Below are 21,553 nucleotides of genomic sequence, written 5' to 3'. Positions count from 1 at the left end.
TTTATGGTTTCAGGTCTCACATTCAGGTCTTTAATCATTTTGAGTTTGTTTTTGGTGTGGTGTAATCAAGTGTTCCAGTTTCATTCTTTTGCATTTAGCTGACCAATTTCCCAACACCATTTGTTGAAGAGATTCTCTTTTTCCCATTGCATATTCTTCCCTAGATTAATTGATTAGTGTCATATATGTCACTTTTTAAAAAGATTTTATTTATTTATTTTGAGAGAAAGAGTGTGTGACCAGGGAGAGGAGCAGAGGGAGAGAGAGAATCTCAAGCAGACTCCATTCTGAGCACAGAGGTAGATGTAGGGCTTGATCTCACCACTCTGAGCCCAAGAGTCAGATGCTTAACCGACTGAGCCACCCAGGCCACTCCTGCCCCTATGTCATATTTAAAACCAATACATCTCTACATACCATTTGATGTTATTACATTGGTCATGTTAATTAAAATCACCTGAGAGACAGAGGGCAATTAAAAGTCATTTGAATAAGTAAAACTTAAAACCATATACATATAAATGAAAAATGAATTGTGAAATAAATAAGCATAGTATAAAAAATCCAAAATTGTGAGTTGGACCTGTATTGTTTTGTTTTGTTTTTGGTAACAGCTTTATTGACAGATAATTCACATAGTGTGCAATTCATCCATTAAAATGTACAATTTATTGGCTTCCAACATATTTAGAGTTATGTAGTCACCTCCACAATCAATTTTAGGGCATTTCATTACCTCCCAAAAAAAGCTTACAACCCATTGCAGTCACCTTATATTCCCCATCGCCACCCGCCCTAGGCACTCTTTAATCTACTTTATATCTCTATAGATTTGCCTGTTCAGAGACTTCATATAAATGGAATCATATATATGGTCTTTTATAACTACCTTCTTTCACTTACATGTTTTTAGGGTTCACCCGTTTTATAGCACATATCAGTGCTTCATTCCTTTTTACTGCCAAATAATATTCAATTTTATGGATATAGTATATTTTATTTATTCATTCATTAGCTGATGGATATTCAGGTTGTTTCTACTTTTTGTCTGAATGTTCTCCAATCTTATTAAAAAAGGCCAATTTGTAAATCCAAGAATTTCAGCAGACCCCAACCAGGATACACACAAAGAGACCATACTGTAATCTCCTGAAAAGTAAAGAAAAAAATTTTAAATAACTATGAAAAAAAATACATTAACTACAAGGGAACAGTAGTACCAGTGGCAGCTGACTTTGTTTCACAAACAGTGGAATACAGGTGACAATGGAATAATAACTTAAATGTTGAAAAAAGAAACAACAAAAAACCCTGTCAACTCAGAATTCTGTATCTAGCTAATATATCTTTCAAAAATGAGGGTGAAATAGAAACATTTTATTCCCCACAGGTAGACCTGTATCACAGGAAATGTTGAAGTTCATTAATGATACTAGGTGGAAATTCAAACTTACCAAGAAATTAAGTACATTGGAAGTGGTAAATGTAAAAAAAACTATTCTTTTTCTTTTAATTAAAAAAAAAGTCAACTGACCAGGGCGCCTGGGTGGCTCAGTGGGTTAAGCCTCTACCTTTGGCTCAGGTCATGATCTCGGGGTCCTGAGATTGGGCCCTGCATCAGGCTTTCTGCTCAGTGGGGAGCTTACTTACCCCAACCCCCGCCCCACCTGCCTCTGCCTACTTATGATCTCTATCAAACAAATAAATAAAAATCTTAAAAAAATAAAAAAATCAACTGACCACTTAATGGGAAAAAACACATTATACTCTGGGATTTACTACATATATATGTAATAAATTCTATATATGTAAATATAAAATTTATTTAAAAATTGGCACAAAAGTGGAACTCAGTGTAAAATGGCTATCATAGGTTCTTATGATCTTGAAAATAACCACACACGCGTGCGCGCGCACACACACACACACACACACACAGAAAATTAAATGGAATTTTAGGTTTTTTAAAAAATTCAGTCAAAAGTAGATAGGAAAGGAGAAATAGAACAAGAAAAAAATAGATGGGAGGGACAAATGGAACATGAATAGCAAGATGGTAGACTTAAACCCAGCCATATCTATAATTACATTAAATGCCAATAGGCTAAACACTTAATTAAATGATAGAAATTGACAGAATTTGTCAGACTGGGTAAAAATATAACACACAGGTATATGCTATCTGGAAGAGATGTACTTTAAATGTAAAGTCACAAATAGGTTGAAAATAAAAGGATGAAAAAGATGTATCCTATTAACACTAAACATAAGAAAGTGGCTTGGCTATATTCCTACCAGACAAAGTAGAATGTAGGGTAAGAAGAATTACCAGTGATAAAGGGGACATTTTTAATGTTTTAAGAATTCTTTCATCAGGAAGAGATAATAATCCTAAATTTATACTGATCTAATAATATTCAAAATACATAAAAACTGACAGATGAAAGAAACAAACAAATCCACAATCATAGTTGGAGATTTTAACACCTTTCTTTTAGTAGTGATAAAGCAGCCAGACAAAGATTCTGAAGATATCACATAGTAAAGACATGGTAAAGATAGGATGATCTGCACATGTCAGTCACCTTGACTGAGTGGACATTTATACAACACTATAATCAACAGTGGCACATGGAAGAAGTCTATCTACATTAAACATTCACTAAAATGTGCTGGTCCATAAAGCCAGTCAATTTTAAAAGATGAAAACCTTAGGGAATATGAATTGAAAAAGAAATGGTACCTCTGAGATGATGGATGTGTTAATTAACTTTTTTATGGCCATGATTTCACAACATATATGTAAACAAATCATAATATTGTATACCTTAAACATACACAATGTTGTGTATTGATTAAATTGCACTAAAGCTGGAGAAAAAATAATTTGTTCTCTGACCACTATGTAATTAAATTACAAGTAAATATTAAAAAGACCTTTGGAAAAACATCCCTGAAACTTAGAAATTAAGCATGGCACTTCTAAAGAACCCATTGGTCAAAGAAGAAATCACAAGGTATGTTAGAAAATATTTCTGGGGTGCCTGGGTGGCTCAGTGGGTTAAAGCCTCTGCCTTCGGCTCAGGTCATGATCCCAGGGTCCTGGGATCGAGCCCTGAGTCGGACTCTCTGCTCAGCAGGGAGCCTGCTTCCCTTCCTCTCTGTCTGTCAAATAAATAAATAAATAAATACCTTTTAAAAAAGAAAATATTTCTGGGGTGCCTGGGTGGCTCAGTGGGTTAAAGCCTCTGCCTTCGGCTCAGGTTGTGATCCCAGGGTCCTGGGATCGAGCCCTGTGTCTGGCTCTCTGCTCTGTGGGGAGCCTGCTTCCTCCTCTCTCTGTCTGCCTGCGATCTCTCTCTGTCAAATAAATAAATAAAATCTTAAAAAAAAAAAAAAAGAAAATATTTGTAACCAAATGATAACAAAACACAATATATCCACATTTGTGGATGCAGCTAAAGTGATGCTTCCAGGGAAATTTTTTATAGCATAAATATTTTATCTTAAAAAGAATTTTTAGGGGCGCCTGGGTGGCTCAGTCGATTAAGCATCTGCCTTCAGCTCAGGTCATGATCCTAGGGTCCTGGGATCGAGCCCCACATCAGGCTCCCTGCTCAGCAGGGAACCTGCTTCTCCCTCTGCCCCTTCCCCACTTATTCCCTCTCTCTCTCTCTTGCTCAAATAAATAAAATCTTTAAAAAAAAAAAAAAGAATTTTTAAAAACCACTAGTTAAATTTCCACAGTAGGAAGCTAGATAAGGAAGAGCAAATTATACCCAAAGAAAGTGAATAATAAAGGTAAGAACAGAAATCAATAAAATAGAAAATAGACTATTAGAAAAAATTAACAAAGCTAAAACTGATTATCTGAAAGAAATATTGAAAGTTATAAATCTCTAGGAAAACTGACCAAGAAAGAATAGAGGAAATACAAATCACCAGTACCAGCAATGAAAAAAGCAGTATCACTACAGTTTCTAAAAGACTAATACGTCACTATCAAAGATAAATTTAGGATATCAAATCATTATGTTATATACCTGAAACTAACTGGTATATGTCAATTATACCTTAATTTTAAAATTTTTTCAAGAAAAGAACAAATTTAGGCTAATAAATTGATAATCTAAGTGGACAGATTCCTTAAAAAACTCAACCTATAAAAATGACAAAAGATGAAATAGAAAATTTGAATAGAGAGACACCTGGGTGGCTCAGAGGATTAGGCCTCTGCCTTCGGCTCGGGTCATGATCTCAGGGTCCTGGGATCGAGTCCCACATCGGGCTCTCTGCTTGGCGGGGAGCCTGCTTCCTCCTCTCTCTCTCTCTACCTGCCTCTCTGCCTGCTTGTGATCTCTGTCTGTCAAATAAATAAATAAAATCTTTAAAAAAAAAAAAAAAAGGAAGAAAATTTGAATAGCCATGCATCTATTGTATAAGTTAAATTCTATCAAATATTTAAAGGAAAAAATAATATAAATCTTTCACAAACAGAGCAGGAAACATTTCTCAAATTGTTTTTCATGAGAACAACATGACCCTGATACCAGGACAAACCTGACGAAGACATTATGAGGAAAGAAAAAGGAAGGAAAGGAAAGAAAGAAAAAGAATGGACAAGAGAAAGGAAAATTAAAGACCAGTATCCTTTATGAATATAAACACAATTTTTTTCTAATTTTTAAATTTTTTTAAGTTTTTTTTTTTTTTTTAAGATTTTATTGATTTATTTGACAGAGATCACAAGTAGGCAGAGAGGCAGGTGGGGGGGTGGGGAAGCAGACTCCCCGCTGAGCAGAGCGCCCAATGTGGGGCTCAATCCCAGGACCCTGAGATCATGACCCAAGCTGAAGGCAGAGGCTTTAACCCACTGAGCCACCCAGGCGCCCATAAACACAAAAATTCTTATAAACTGAATCTAGTAAGTGGAATTAATCCTGGGAATGCCGAGGTTGGCATATTTACCACATTATCACAGGAATGCAAGGTTGACTGTAATTCACCACATTGTCAGAACAAGGGAGAGAAATCATGATCATTCCAAAAGATGAAGAAGCATTTGACAAAATTCAGCATTCATTCATGATAATAATTCTTAGCAAATAAAGAAGAGAAGGGAACTTCCTCAGTCTGATAAAGATATCTACTAAACATGTTACCTTAGTAGTGAAATAATAAATGCTTTCCCCCTGAGACTGGAAACGGAAGAAGAATGTTTGTTCCACTGTTCTTATTCAGCATTGTTTTAGAGGTTTTAGCCCATGCAGTAAGGCCAAAAAAAGACATAAAAGGCATAAGGATTAGAAAGAGTAAAATTAGGGGCGCCTGTGTGGCTCAGTGGGTTAAGCCTTTGCCTTCAGCTCAGGTCATGATCCCAGGGTCCTGGGATCGAGCCCCGCATTGGGCTCTCTGCTCAGCGGGGAGCCTGCTTCTCTCGATGCCTGCCACATCCTCTGCTTATGCTCGCACACTGTCAAATAAATACATTTTTTTAAAAAAGAAAGATTGTCTTTGCTTATAGGTTGTATTAGTGTTTTATAGGAATCTACAAAAAAAACAAAGAATCTATAAAAGCCTACTAGAGCTAATAAGTACATTTAGCAAGGTCAATATGCAAGAATCAGTTATATTACTATATAATAGCAGGAAACAGAAATTGTAGTCTAAAAAATTCCATTTCCAATAGCATTCAAAACATAAAGAGAGTTAAAATAAACTTAATAAGATATGCAAGACCTTTACAGGAAAACCATAAAATGCTGCTGAGGAAAATTAAATAACTAAGTAGATGAAAAGATATACTACATTCATGATCGGAAAACTCAGTATTGTTAAGGTGCCAATTTCTCCCTAAAATAACCTGTTGATTCAGTACAGTGTCGATCAAAATCTCAATTTTACAAGTAAAATACATCTTTTATACAAGTATAAAATACAAGTTGATTCTGAAATGTATGTGGAAATGCAAAGGCCCAGTCTACTCAAAGTTACTTGAGAAAGAAGAAAGTTTGAGGGCTTACATTATCTGATTTCAAGACTTAATAACTTACAGTTATCAAAATGTGTGGTGTTTTTGTAAAGATAGATATGCATACCAATGGAACAGAATAGAAAGCCCAGAAATAGACCCACATATACAAGGTCAATTAGTTTTCAACAGAAGCCTAAGGATATAGAAGCAGATCAATGGAGTAAAATGAAGGGGACAGATCTACCCATCCATTAATTTTAGGCAAAGACACCAAGGCAGCTCAGTAAGAAAAGGAAACTCTTTTAAGATTTTATTTATTTGACAGAGAGAAATCACAAGTAGATGGAGAGGCAGGCAGAGAGAAGAGAGAGGGAAGCAGGCTCCCTGCTGAGCAGAGAGCCCGATGTAGGGCTCAATCCCAGGACCCTGAGATCATGACCTGAGCCGAAGGCAAAGGCTTAACCCACTGAGCCACCCAGGTGCCCCAAGAAAAGGAAACTCTTTTAATAAATGGTGTTGGAATACTTAAATAAACATACTGATAAAAATGAACCTCCACCCCTACCTCATACCAAACGCAAAAGTTAATTCAGGATGGATCATAGATCTCCACTCAGAGCCAAAATTACTAAGCTTCAAGGAGAAAACCTCAGAAAGTTCCTTTGTAGCTGTGAGGTAGGCAAAGATTTCTTCAACATAAAAATCACTAAACATAAAAGAAACAGGTAATAAAACTGGACTTCACCAAAAAGAAAACTTTTACTCATTGAAAGATATAAGTAAGAAAATGGAAAGACAAGAAAATATTCACAGTACATATATCTCATAAAGGACAAGAATACATAGTGAAGTACAGTTGACCCTTGAGCAACATGGGTTTGAACTGCATGGGATTTTTTTTCAATAAATACATATACAGAGGAGTAAATATAACTTCTCTTCTTTCAGATTTTCTTAACATTTTTTTTACTCCAGCTTACTTTATTGTAAGAAGACAGTATATAATACATATGTAAGATATGTATCAATTATGTTGTCAGTAAAACTTCTGATATATATTTATAAATATATATATTCATATATGTATATGAAAAAGTGCTTAACATCATTTGTTATCAGGGAAATCCAAATGAACGTCATTGTAGGACACCATTTTATATCTACTAGAGTAGCTAAAAAAAAAAGGGCTGACAAAGGCAAGTATTGGAAGGGTATGGAGCAACTAGAACTCTCTTACATTGCTGGTAGGAATATAAAATATAGTACAATCACTTTGGAAATCTGGCAGCTTCTTGTAAAGTTATACATACCTCTGCCCTATGACCCAGCAATTCTATTCCTAATAATTGCCCAAGAGAAATGAAAATATATCCCCAAAACACTTGTACAAGAATGTTTATAACAACCTATTCATAATACTAAAAAGCTGGAAGCAATCCAAATATCCAACAAAATAATCAGACAGAAGAATGAATAACCAAATTGTGGCATAGTCTGTGTTCACAGAAATCAGAGCAATAGTTACCTAAGGGAAGTAAGAAATGTCTGGAAGGAAAGAAAAGGAAAGTTTCTAGAGCAATGGAAATGTTACGTATCTTGGTATTTGTTGCCCTGGCGTAATGGTTATGTGAGTATATACTTTTGTCAAAACTCATTGAGTTGTATACTTAAATTTCACTGCAGGTAAAATTTTACCTACAAAAAGGAAAGAAGCAGCTTGTATAGTTAAAATAGAAATGGTTATTTCTGTGGACAGTACTATATATATTACATGTATTTTAATTATATATATGACATGAAATTGAATGCATTTTTTTTTCAACACGCATCTAACTGTGCATCTGCTATGGGTCAGCCAATGTGATAGTTGCTGGGATATAAAGATAATGAAGAGAAAGTGGTTGGACTCAGAGAACTCAGCATCTAGCAGGAGCCATAAAAGCACAAGAGAGAAGTACCAATGCAAAAATGGATTCTGAGTGCAAAGGAGGCCTGAGGAAATGATTCTGACTTGTTGGGGCCTCAGAGATGGGACCAAAGAGCAAATATACTCGTAAGGGAAGAAAGGCCTTTGGGTCAAAAGAACCTCATGAACTAAATAAGGCACAGAAATATGACCCTGTATGATGTGTTTGCAGAATCTTAATTGGCCCGATGTGACTACAGTAACGGGAGAGCATACCATGACGGGAGACAGTGTACTTTCATAATGTGACCAGATCGTACAGGGTTGTAAAATGCCATCCTTCACGGGCAGATTTATAGGCACTAAGGGGCCACTGAAGGCTTTTAGACAAGAGAGTGACATCAGTTCTGTTTCTGTGTTTTTAAAAAATGTATCTGGTAATAGTAAAGAAGAATTATTAAAGTTGGGGAGCGATTAGAGGCAGAAGGAAGAGGTAGGGATCTTAAGAGTTGAGGGTCGTTTATTGAAAATACTTACCCACTAGAATTTTGTGATTGAACATTTTTATTTGGCTCTTCTTTTTTCTTTTCCTTTAAAATTAACAATAGGAATCCAGAAACATTTTGGACCACAACAGGAATGTTTCCCCAAGAGTTCATTATTTGTTTTCACAAACATGTAAGGATTGAAAGACTTGTAATCCAAAGTTACTTTGGTAAGCAAATAATACATTAATATTCATCATCTTTTCATTTTCCCATAGGCAGAGGGCACATATGTAAACTTTGGCAAAACACTAACTTTTCTTTGCAGCATGGAATCCAGTTTTATGGCTGGGTTGGGAGAATAGGGAGTATGGGTTAACTGCCTTGAGCACAGTTAGCTTCTCTAAAATTGCAAATTTGAAATCCTTCCAAAGTGCATAATAATTTCCATGCAATTTACTATGTGAAAATCTTTGGCAAAAAACCCTATTATGAACTTAAGAAGCCAGCTTGCCAGAACACTCGGTTCTTCAACATCTTTATTCCAGATTCATTTGGCTTGGGGTTCTCTGTCAAATTCTTTCTGAAAATCTGATAACCTTGATTATTTGCATTGGATAATTTTTATTCTTCCTTTAATAGTGGCATTTTCTGAGGCATTTAGGAGAGGACTCTCCCTTTGGAACATCATTCTGATCCTGTCTTGTGTTTACTTAAGGATAAAATATTTCAGACAAAATCATGGCAGGAGACAATACATCCCAGATGGTTCAAATGAAAAGACTTTATTGACGGGATTACTTACAAAATTATGGTCTGGGTAAGGGAACCTAGGATGGTGAGAACGCCCTGAAACTGGCCACAACAATAAGCCATTACCATCCCTAGGATAAGGGACAGAAATTGTGTTACCAGAGCCCAATGAGAGCTGGAGCCTGGGTCTAATGGCCTGCCCGGCAGTGGCTGTAAGCATGAAGGGACCCAATCACTGTCTCAGGGCATGGAAGCCGGAAGGGAGTGGGCAAAAAACAACCTGATCTCACTTTGCCACTGCCCTCCAGTTTCCTCCCAGTGCCTCCCATTGGCCAAACCCAACCAGAAGCCAGTGGTGCAATCCACAGTCGTCCTCCCCCAGGCCACAGAACAGAGAAGAGAAGAGAAGAATGTTTCTAGCAGGATCTGGGTTAGGGATAATGGAGAAAAAACAATGCAGAAGGAAGATGCCTGGATTCTGGTTAAGTGTCTCTCTAGTCATTAATTGTAGAGGCTCTAGAGTCAGACACACCAAAGTTTGAATTCTCTTTCTGACCCTTACTAGCTCTGTTATCATTGAACACTTTGCCTGACTTCTCTAAGGTGCCTGATTTCTGTAAGCCTGTTTCCTCATCAGTAAAGTGTATTAGTAATACTTTCTCTTAGAAGATTATAGTCAAGAGGGAATGAGTAAATATGCCTGACTCACAGTAGTTTCTCCATAAAGGTTTATGACCAAGATCACTAACAGTATTATTATTATGATTACTGTTACTATTACTATTACCAGTACACAAAAACTCTGGATGATAACCAAGTTCAGAAAGACTCTACTAACTTTGTACTAGGTGCTTTGCAAACATTTGTAAGACTACAGTGACACAAGACTGCATTTTACCATAGGGCCCTACAGAAAAACAGAGTGTGTGAATGATTTTCAGACCAGGTATTTTTTTTTTTAAGAATTTATTTATTTATTCGACAGAGAGAGATCACAAGTAGGCAGAGAGGCAGGCAGAGAGTGGGGGGGGGGGGGGAAGCAGGCTCCCTGCTCAGCAGAGAGCCCAATGTGGGGCTCAATCCCAGGACCCTGAGATCATAACCTGGGCTGAGGGCAGACGCTTAACTGACTGAGCCACCCAGGTGCCCCCAGACCAGGTATTTCTGATCCCAGTATTTTGTGTAATCCCACCAGTGCTTGACACTTTCAGAGAAAAAAAAGAAATGTAGGGATAGCAACATAAAATCAGGTAGGTAATTAACACTTTATTTATTTTGTTTACTCCCAATGTCAGTGAGGACCTTGAGGATTGAAAAGACCACATCTAAAGAGCCAGTTGATTTTGAGCCATGGATTGAAAGAGGTATGTGCTTTTTCACCAGCATTGTTCTGGGTGTGAGGGAGGGGAGAATTGTCCTTTGATTCTATATTTCCAATTATGCTTTGGTGAAAAAAGGTGACTCTTGTGACTTATGTAGAGCCTAGAAACACCTAAGTTTGAATAGAAGACTGCTGCTTCACTTCTGGTTATGTAACTGTTAGCATGTTAATACTCAATTTTTCTGAGTTTCAGAATCCTTATCTGAAAAATGGGGACAGTAACCCACCATTTAAGGTTTTTTTGAACATAGTATCAGCTACCAAACTATACATGGTAGACAATAAGTATTAGTTTCTTGTCTTCCTTCCTTCCTAATGGTACTATTTAAATATCATCATCAGAATTGCCTCTGGTTAAACACAACATGTTGCCTTCGTGTGTCTGTTTCCTTTCCTTCCCCAAATACCATGAGAATAATGGAAAAGGAATAAAAGGAGGCATAAACCTACAAGGACAAAGATGAAAAACAGTGAAAAAAACAGGAGACCAACGAGGATGTGAGGAGTTAATCCATATTATGGAAGAGAGGACGCAGATGGAAGAGAAGGAACTAACGTCGCCGAATGGAGTAGTAGCTAAGTGCCTTCCAAGGAGAGTAGCAATGTAAAGCAAGCCAGTTTGCCCAACAAAACCCCAGGATGGTCTAGAATTTGAAGGCAGAAGGTACCAGGGAAGGTGCAAGTGAGACGTGAACTGGAAAACAAGGGTAATTAGTTGAACATCTATATACAGAGTTTTTGACCCTATGTAAGTTCTCCTGTTCCACAAAGCTGGATGATTCCTCTTTCCTCCCGCAAACCACCTGCAAAGGATAATGAGGAACACTGTGTGTTGAGGCTCAGAACTCAGGGAGGCCAGACATAGTAGAGAAAGTAAGGGAGCTGTGCAGTTGAAAGCAGGGGATTTAAGCCTGCAAATTGAATGGTGAGAACTCACTCCTCTGTGCTCTAATGTTTATGACAGCAATCAAGAATATAGCCCCACCCAGGAGACTAAACATTTTTGGAGAAACCGAGTGGCTCCAGAAAAAAGATTTATGGATACAGACAAAGGCTAGCTCATTCCTGGTCGCTCTGTTGAAGCCCTAGTCAGTGAGCCTGGTTCATGCACACGGTTTTCAAATGATTTATTTATAAGTAACAAAAGATAGCCAAAGTTTACCGGACATTTGATGAAGGCCTCAAACCTTGAATATAATCAAGCCTTTAGCTCTAATTCCAGTATATTGGAAATAGAGGATAGAGGATTAAATGTAATGAAACTAGGAGGAGGTAAGATGACAAAATGTGGGACATTCTACAGAAAAACTGACCTGATCTCTTCAATAAGTCAGTGACATGGGAAAAAAATGTGTGGGGGGCGATCTTCTCCTTGTGTCCAAGTGACTGTGTTGCAGGCGGCCCCAGCGTGGGTCATCCCTGGCTCTGGTGGGACTCGGGGAGCTTGCCGAGGGGACCGGCCCCAGGGCCCCTCCCGCCCCGCCTGGGCTCCGCCTCCTCTGCTCTCGCGCCTGCCTCTGTGTCCCGGTTTTGTCTGTGAAGTGGGCATGACGATCGTCGCCACCTTCCAACCTACCTCACAGGGGTGTTGTGGGGACACCGTGATCTCTGAGATTGTCATGTTGTGATGCGCCAGAGCACCTGCCTTCCTGAAGACAGAGGGCACCCCTCCTCTCTCCCAGACCCTGAGCGCGCTTCTCTCACTCCCCCTGCTCTCCGCCTCTGCGGCCCCGCTTCTCGCCTCCTGGTCCTCCTGTCACTCTCTCTCCTCCTCCTCCATCAAGGAGCCGGTCTGACTTCAGCCGAGTCCCCGGAGCACTTGACTAGACAGTTGCAAACACATGGTTCCAGCCTGAGCTCACCACAGGCTGAGGAGCGGGGCTTCCTGGCCCCTCCTGGCCACCGCCCCCTCGTCCCCCGCCCCCCGGCCCTCCCCGGAGTGACCGATTCCTATCTCTTCCCTCTCCGCAGGCTCAGTGACTCGAATGAATGTGAACTTCTTCATCTGTGAAAATCTTTTATTTTTTTTTTTTTCCATTTTGTTCTGTTTGGGGGCTTTCTTGTTTTTTTTTTTTTTCCTCGTTTGTTTGGCGAGAGAGCGATGGCTGCCGTGAGGGGTGTGGGGGGAGCCCTTGTGAGTGGCTTGTTGGTCATGGCCTTGGGCGATGCTGGGCTCTCACTCTCTCGCTTATTCTGTGTGTCTCATGCTTTTTTTCTTTCAAAATTGGGATCCTTCATGTTGAGCCAGCCATAGAAGATAGAATTAAATCTCTGCCAAAAAAAAAAAATTTTTTTTTAAATATAAAAAACACAAAAAGCAAACAAAACCTATAAAATTATATATATATATATATATATATATATATATATATATATATATATATAAATCTCTATCCCTTCCTGAAACTGCCTCTTTCAGGGGAAGGCAATTCATTTTCTTCCTTCTGCCCTTGGCCCTCTTCATGTTTTTAAAATAAACTTTTAAAAAGGAAAAAAAAAAAAATGTGTGGGGGGGAGAGAAAGCAATTCAAAAGTCTCCTTCTTACAGGAGACTTGATTCTGATTTGAATAAACCAACTATAAAAAGACATTTTGGGGACAGTTGGGAAATTTGAATGTGGACTGGGTATTATATGATATTAAAGCATTTTAAATGTTGGTATGATAATAGTATTTTACTATTGTAAGAAAATATCCTTATTATTGAGCGATGGATAATCAAATATTTGGAGGTGAAATGTCATGTTGTCTTAGATTTCTTTAAAATACTTTAGCAAGGACATCTGGGTGGGTCTGTTAACCATCTGCCTTCAGCTCAAATTATGATCCCAGGGTCCTGGGATCGAGCCCCACGTTGGCTCCTTACTTAGTAGGGAGTTTGCTTCTCCCTCTCCCTCCACTCCTCCTCCCTGCTCATTCTCTCCCTCTTAAATAAATAAATAAAATCTTAAAAAGAATACTTTAGCCAAAAAATATGCCATAAGTCAAGTATAGTGAAATGTTAGTAATTACAAAATCAAGATGACAGGTATATACAAGAATTACATCGGTCTTTGATGTAAGTGAGATTTTCCAATTTTTCTCCTCCCCCCCTTTTTTTTTTAAGATTTTATTTATTTATCTGAGAGTGACAGAGAGAGCATGAGAGGGGAGAGGGTCAGAGGGAGAAGCAGGCTCCCCACAGAGCAGGGAGCCTGATGTGGAACTCTATCCCGGGACTCCAGAATCACGACCTGAGCTGAAGGCACTTGCTTAACCAACTGAGCCACCCAGGCACCCCCAATTTTTCATAATTAAACTAAGCAATGAAAGAAGAGGTTATAATTAAATTCTGGTAGAGGAGGAGTTGCATAAGAAAGAAAATGGGGTCATAATTTGATACTTATTTCAGTAGTAAATAACATTACATAGACAATAATGTAACTGTGAAGTATTGATTTCAAAACTCAGAGGATGGCAGGAGGGAAAAGTTGCAGGAGGAGGAAGAGGATATCGATTTCAGAGACCTAATTTTCTCCTACCATAATATAAAGTCAGTAAAACACTAATAAATTGAGAAAAGGAATATAAATATGTTACAGTTCCAGGGAAAAAACGCTGAAGGAGTTGGAAACATTTGCCTCTCAGGAGCAGGACCGGAGGGGAAAGAAAGGGTCAGGCAGGGAATTACTACCATTCGTTACCTCAGAGAGAGGTTAGGAAACCGGAAGTCATGCACCGTCTTACTTCCCAGAGACTATCCCTTTTGTGATATGTGCCTTAAAAATTATGTGCACTAACTATTCTGATACAAATAAAATTAATTTCTAAATAATGTCTGTGTTTATTATTATATCAATCAAATATTTCATGTTTCCAAAAGAATGTTTGATATGACTCATGACCAACTAAGTTAATCTGTTTTAAAATTATATTAAGTAAATGTTTTCTAAAGTTGGGTACCAAGAAAGATCAATTCACAGGCAGCATAATTCAACGTCACAGTAAAAGTTCAGCATGAGAAACCGAGCTGTGGTCATTACCCATGGGAGTGGTAATAAGATGGCTCCTTTCAGGCCTGTGATAACTGTTTGTGGCTTGATCCTTAAAAGGGATTTTCATATTTTGTCAATTCCTTATATTCCTTTACTCTGATTTACATTTCCTTTTGTTTATACTCACTACAGATGTTTTAGAGCTCACAGTTTATCTTTCACTCCTTTTACATCAAATATTCCTATTTTGATATTGAATTTTAATCCCCAACCCCTGGTAAATCTGATCTAACTGTAGTTTACCAGACATCATGTTTTGCTGAGCCTAAATTTCAGTAGCTGTCCTCATGTATTTTGAATCCTAACTCATTCCTGTTAAATTTCTGGTTTAGATCTAGTCCACACAGAGGGGCAGCTTCAAAATGAAGAAATTATGGTAAGTCAATATACTTTGTAGAGATAAACATTATCTTTAGTCAGTGCAATGTGTTTATGTTTTAAATCTATCTCCTCAGTCATAAAGTTAATAATTTGTGTGTATTATTGTGATGTATTATAGGTTCTGTACATAATAACCCATGGAGAAGGTCATTCTCAATGATTCTATAGTTTAAATAAAGCATGCATCAACTAGGCCTTTATCTGTCATAGACTAACAGCAAGGGTAAAAATTCACTTACTTGTTTTTATTTTGTTCGTTTTTTTAGAAGTGTTTACTTGCTGTGCTTTCATTCATTTGATTCTGTAGGCCTTTTAGAATAGGAATCAAAAAAGGTTGAGATGCCAAAATCGGATGTTAATTTGAGCATGAAAGGACAAGAGAGATTCACATAAGGGGAACTGGAGCATAGGATCAGCAACAAATAAGCCAAAGAGAGATGAGGTGGAAAGAGAACCAGCATTTTTCGACAACATTCCATTGGGCTTTGCTTGTCAAGTGGAATGAATGCCCTTGATGAGGAAGCTGCTGCCTCATCAGGGGTTCCTCTGTTCCTGCTCGTTAATCAGGCCCTGGTTTTAGACAAACACAAAAAAGTGAAACAACTAAATGTGTGGGCTTTTTTTTTTTTTTAGGTGGTAGTGTTTGTTTAAGGTTTCTCTAAATGAGGCTTAAAGAGGAACCTTGTTCATTAAGTTTCCTTCTTCACAACTTAACCAGGCGCTGCTATGAAATCTGTGCTTCAAAAGATTCTGTAGGAAGTTTTTGAATGCTATTAATTATCTTCTCCGCCATCCAAATGTGCCCAGTGACTGGAGAGGCCAGTGGGGCCAGAAAATGATTAATTAGACTGAATTTTATCTGCCTGTTTTTCTCCATGTTTATTAATGGGTTATGATTAGTAAGCCTCTGCTAAGTATTTTGTTTTAGGACTCACTGTGAATCAACAACATTATAGGACAACATTATAGGACATTTGGAAAACAGTAAGGGGGAGTGGGCAGCTGGAAGTCACCCGTGATTATTTTATTACCCTGCCACAAGAGCTTTTATTACACTTATTTTCTTCTTGTCAGTATGCATCACATAGTTTAATAGTAAAAACTGAAGAGTTTTGTATCTTTTTAAACAATATTATAAGTTCATAATTATAATTTAAAAATTAAATGTGAAAATAGACAAATGTTCACTAATTTCCCTTTTCCTGCCTCTGTCATTAGAAGTAATACTCCAGGGGACATCTTACGCATGTTCTCACTACCATGATCTTCACCTTTTAAACTATTCTCTATGATTAAATTTCAAGGAATAAAATTACTGGGTCCATCAGGGTAGACATATTTATAGCTGCTTATATATATTGCCAAATTGCTTTCCAGAGAAATTATACAAATGTAAAAGTATAATAATGTTTCAGGATAGTATAGTTAGAGGAATCATCAAACAAAGGAAGTCTCCTAACATGAAAAATACTCTAGAAAGACACTTTTAAAAAATTAATCAGAAATGTAAAGTTGCTGGGGCGCCTGGGTGGCTCAGTGGGTTAAGCCGCTGCCTTCGGCTCAGGTCATGATCTCAGGGTCCTGGGATCGAGTCCCGCATCGGGCTCTCTGCTCAGCAGGGAGCCTGCTTCCCTGCCTCTCCATCTACTTGTGATTTCTCTCTGTCAAAAAAAAAAAAATCTTAAAAAAAAAAAAAGAAAGATATTTAAGAAATGTAAAGTTGCAATTTTTGTTCCACCCATTATTTTTCATCAAACCAATGCTGGTATTTGCCGGGTGATACATCAGACCAGCGGTACTGTTATATGCAGGTGTCTTCTTTTCTGATTATTATATCTTATATATTATATATTTAGGATATCATTTTTGCATCACACTCTTTCTTCTGCTAACTGCTGTTTAACAAGTTAACTAGAGTTGCTAAATGCTTCCATATTGATTTTTCCTTTGCAGACACGAGATGGCCACGCCACTTACTTGAGATTCATGATTATATCAGCCTTTGATCATTTTGCATCTGTGCATAGTGTTTCTGCAGAGGGACTAGCAGTCTCAAATCTTTCTTAGTAATTATAACCAAATACTCTTGCATGATTTTTTTAACAGTATATTTATTTAAACATGAAGTTGTCGTTGATATGCTTTTATTAAAGGGATTTGTATCAATCTGTTTCAGTGTTTTTTTCTCTTAAACATTTTCTGTGAAGGAATTTGGTTCATTAGTGAGGAGTCATGGACACCATATGGGCTGTAAGAAAGCTGTCATACAACCTAATAAAGGAAATGACATATATATGAAAACTTAACTGATAAATGCATTGTGTCCTCCCAGCATCTCACAGGGTGCCCTTCAGATGTCAGTGCATTAATTTTTTTTAGGTTCAGTGCATTAACTTTTTAATTTATTGATTGATTAATGAAGAGGGCTAAGTGAGCAACATAGACAGTAAATGTATGTGTTCAGAAAAGAGAAAGGATTTATGGGAATGTTTCATGGAGGCCATGGAACTTGAACTGAGCCTTGTCCAAAAAATTTATTTTTTTCTTTTAATTTAATTTTTGCCTTGATTTGAAAATCTCAGAGAAGAATTAGGGAAAAAAACCATAATCTGACTTTCCACAGACAACCATTATTAACATGAGTTGGTTTTTTTGGTGTATGTTGAGGAGCTAAAGAACAGGATAGGACAGATTAGGCAAAAATAAAGCTTTTCTGAATATACTTTATATACCTTAACATTTAGAAACACAAATAACTAATATAACCAAAAATTAAAACAAAAAAGAAAGTCCAGAATATTGAAAACAAACAGAAATGCATGAACCTAACTTTATCACTAGTTGATAAAATAAACATACAAGAAACAGTGGCATTAAGCATGGTATTTCATCTATGTGGTTCATATTAGTTTCTTAGGACTGCCATAATGTACTACAAACCTGATGGCTTCAAACAATAGAAATTTATTGTCTCACAGTTTCAGAGTCTAGAACTCAGAAATTAAGGTATTGACGGGGTTTGTTCCTACTGGAGGTTCTAAGGGAGAATCTGTTCCATGGCTTTCTCTTAGCTTCTGGAGTTGCTGGCAGTCCTTGGCATTCCTGGGCTTGTGGCCCTGCAGCTCCAGTGTCTGCCTCTGTCATCACATGGCATTCTGTGTGTGTGTCTTCACATCATCTTCCCTCTGCATATCTGTTTCTATGTATCTTCTCTCATGAGGACATCAGTCATATTGAATTAGCCCCCACCCTACTCCAGTATGGCCTCGTCATAACTAGTTCCATATTTAGCAGTCATATTTTCAGGTAAGGTCACATTCACAAGTACCAAGGATGAAGACTTCAACATGTCTTTTTGGAGACATAGTTCAACCCCTAACATAATCTTAGTGAAAGTGTGTGATAGTTTAGTTTGTGATAGTTAATTTTATGTGTTACATAGACTGGGCCACAGTGCCCAGGAGTTTGTTCAAACATTCTGAATGTTTATGTATGGGGTATTCTGGGGACAAGATTAACATTTAAATGGGTGGACTTTTAAAAAATTTACATATAATGTATTATTTGCCCAGGGGTACAGGTCTGTGAATCATCAGGCTTACACATTTCACAGCACTCACCATAGCACATACCCTCCCCAATGTCCAAATAAATGGGTGAACTTCGAGTAAAGCAGATTGCCCTCCATTCCATCAGTTGAAGACCTTAATAGAACAAAGATTGGCCTTTCCTGGACAAGAAGGAATTCTGCCAGTAGACAGCACTCAGACCTGCACAACAGCTCTCCAGCCTGTCAGCCAACCCTACAGATTTTGCACTTGCCAGACTTCATACTCATTTGAGCCAGTTTCTCACAGTCAGTCTCTCTCCCTTTCTGCCTCCCTCTCATTGTCTTCGTATATGCATATATATGATGGGAGGCCAGGGAGGCAGCAGCTATTGCTGCTACAATCCACTGCAGTTAAACATTCTATGCTCCTGATGTGATGCCCTATGAAGCACACGGGCCAGCCTCTGAAGTCCTTCTGCCAGAATTACTGAGCCTGAGTTGCATCAAGTTCTAGAGTTAACTTCCATTTTTCGGGAAATACAAGGGATGGAAAAACAAGTAAAATGACACCACAGGGCAGCAAATAGATTAATAGCCATTTTGTAACTCACCAAAATGCCCAGATCTGTGCCTTTCCTGCACATGGTGAGATAGATTTCCTGGCCTTCTTTGGGTAGGGCCATATGACCAACTGTGGGCAATGAGATGAGGGGAAAGGGGTAGGTGAGTCTACATGAGAGCCTTCAAAGAAAGAAAAGCCTTTTCTTTCTCTGTCACGATGACCAGCAATGATGATCTGCTCAGTAGCTGCCTCACCAGTCTGGGTCTGGAAATTGAACCTGATGATAGCAGGGAGCAGATCTCTCTCAATGTGAGATGGACAGACAGAAGGAAAAACACAGCTTTGTTGTTTTAAGCTAGTGAAATTTGGGCTATAACTTGGCCTATCCCAATTGATTCACAGACAAATCTAGACTGTGGCTTATCCTACAGAACAAGTGACCTGGTTTCCTCAACAAGTCAGTGGCGTGAAAAATGGCAATTAATTAAGGAAGGGGCCCACTCTAGATTCAAAAAGACTTTAAGGATCCCCATAGCCACATGCCATGTGTGGATGTTATTTGGATGCTGATTTGAGAAAAACAACTGAAAATAAGACATTTTAAAGATATTTGGGGAAATATGCTTATGGATTGGGTGTTACTGTTCATTTTGCTAGCTGTGTTACTGGCATTAAGCTTAGCTAAAAAAAAATGCTCATATTTTTCAGAGATGCATATCAAAGTATATAGGGGTAAAATGTCCTCATATTTGGGATTTGCTTTAAAATAAGCAGATGTTTTAAGGGGAAAGGTATTGGTTGAAACAAGCATGGCAATAAATGGTTAGATCTGGATGGTGGGTCTATGGGACTTCACTGCACCCACCTCTGTGTATGCTTGACATTCTTCATAACAGAAAAATAAAAATCAATAATGCTACTGAGGGTATCTTTGTGCATAAATCTCTGCCTGCCCTTCAGAGATGTCCTTAGAAGAGATTCCCAGAGGGGAGTTGGTCAAAGTCAGGAACAGTTTTAAGGTTCTTAATACTTCCTGATAAACCACTTACCAAGATTTGTTGCACAAATTTACTCTTAGAATGGTAGGTTTTAGATAAACAGAGGAGAGTAAGAAAAGTATTTCAAGAGCAATGTTGGTGTGACCGAAGATGTGAAGAGGAGGACTCTCTCATCAAACACATTTGGGGAGTGATGAGTATTTAAGTCAGACAAGGGCAAATAATAAGACTAGAACTGTACATTACAGCCAGATCACAGAGAGCTTTTAATGCTTTCAAATATTTTCCCTTAATATTGGAGCCATTTAAGGCTTTTGAGAAGGAAGGTGACTTAGAGCAATTGTGTTCGTGTTCAATAAAATGAAATGCTAAGGATTTTCTTTTGGCCAACTTCCTAAACTGAAATGTCAATGATTCTTTGTGTAAGAAACAGTGTTAAGGCTCGCAGATTGCTGGAAGGATCTCCAGGGGCTGTCTGATTGATCTCTTTGGCTCAGGCCTAGTAAATTATCTCTTAAGTCTTTTTTCCCTGTGTCTGTCTCCTGTGGTGCTTATAATACCAGTGTAGTGCTTATAATACCATTTATGATATTTTAAAATATTTTAAAATGGCATTCTTTAACTTTCATTTTCCTGGACTTTAAAAATTCATTTCACCTTCTAAAAACCTCACCAAGTTTCAAGCAATAGGTATCATAATATGTGGCTTTATCTTTTTTCTTTTTTTTCTTCACTGCTGAACCCCCTCATCTTTTTAAAGTCTCATCTGTCCCCAGTTGGCTTCCTTGGTCTCCTCTATCCCTCATTTGGATTTATCTCCACCTACCCACTGACTCCTGACTCCCATTGGGCTGTGTGTACTCTGTGATTGAGACTTGGGAGTTGGCCTCCTCTGCCTGGTGGGCTCGTTTCCTTACCTATCTGTACAGCTAGCTTCCTTGGGTACTTCAGATCCTTACACAAAGTCTCAGTGAGGCCTTCTCTGGCCTCAGGTATCTAAAATTACAGTGTCTCATCACCCTGGCCATTCTCCACCCACACACACCACTGCAACATAAACATTCAGTCTTCCTTCCTGGGTTGTTTTTCTCCTTTGTTCTGGGATTGGCCACCCTAGTTCCTGTGCTGCGGGGCTTCTGGTACCTTACTCCTCTTTCCTCACTACCACTAAAATCCAGCTGAGATTTTCTTTCCCTTTAATCGTACCCCAAGCATGCTATGAGAGATGAGGTCAGTGCAGTCTCCTTTCAAGTGTGAGTATCTTGGGTAGGGGCTCAATTGATTGAATCACCCTCAGCTCTCACAACCTTTTAGAGACGGCCCTACTTATTACTAACACATTTTTGTTCTTCTTTATCATGTATTTCATGTTTATTGTCTCTTTCCCTCACTAAAAGGTAAATTCCAAAAGGGCAGGCAATGTTTGTTGCTTTTGCTTCTGACCATAACCTCAGGCCTTACAACAGGCCTGGCACATAGTAGATTTTCAGTTAAAATGTGTTGACGCATTGTTCTCTCTTTATACTACT

The 21,553-nt window shown here is 38.1% G+C and overlaps 1 protein-coding gene across 6 annotated transcripts in view; it reads left to right on the top strand.

Annotated features, from left to right (window-relative positions):
• Positions 1-17,080, top strand: part of HSPB11 (heat shock protein family B (small) member 11) — a 34,834-nt gene extending 17,754 nt beyond the window's left edge. For all 6 annotated transcript variants that reach the window (XM_045064562.1, XM_004751577.3, XM_013055617.2 and 3 more), the window contains 4 exons: positions 8,489-8,595; positions 10,414-10,482; positions 14,866-14,909; positions 16,868-17,080. In XM_045064562.1, the coding sequence (XP_044920497.1) occupies positions 8,489-8,595; positions 10,414-10,482; positions 14,866-14,909; positions 16,868-16,981 (334 nt within the window). In that variant the 3' untranslated portion in view covers positions 16,982-17,080. The remainder of the gene's footprint in view (positions 1-8,488; positions 8,596-10,413; positions 10,483-14,865; positions 14,910-16,867) is intronic.
• The last annotated feature ends 4,473 nt before the right edge of the window (positions 17,081-21,553 follow it).

Source organism: Mustela putorius, unplaced genomic scaffold, assembly GCF_011764305.1.
Source record: "Mustela putorius furo isolate JIRA1106 unplaced genomic scaffold, ASM1176430v1.1 tig00003853_pilon_pilon_pilon, whole genome shotgun sequence".
Taxonomy (NCBI): domain Eukaryota; kingdom Metazoa; phylum Chordata; class Mammalia; order Carnivora; family Mustelidae; genus Mustela; species Mustela putorius.
Note: the sequence above shows the minus strand (reverse complement) of the source record. Positions and strands in the feature narration are given on the sequence as shown.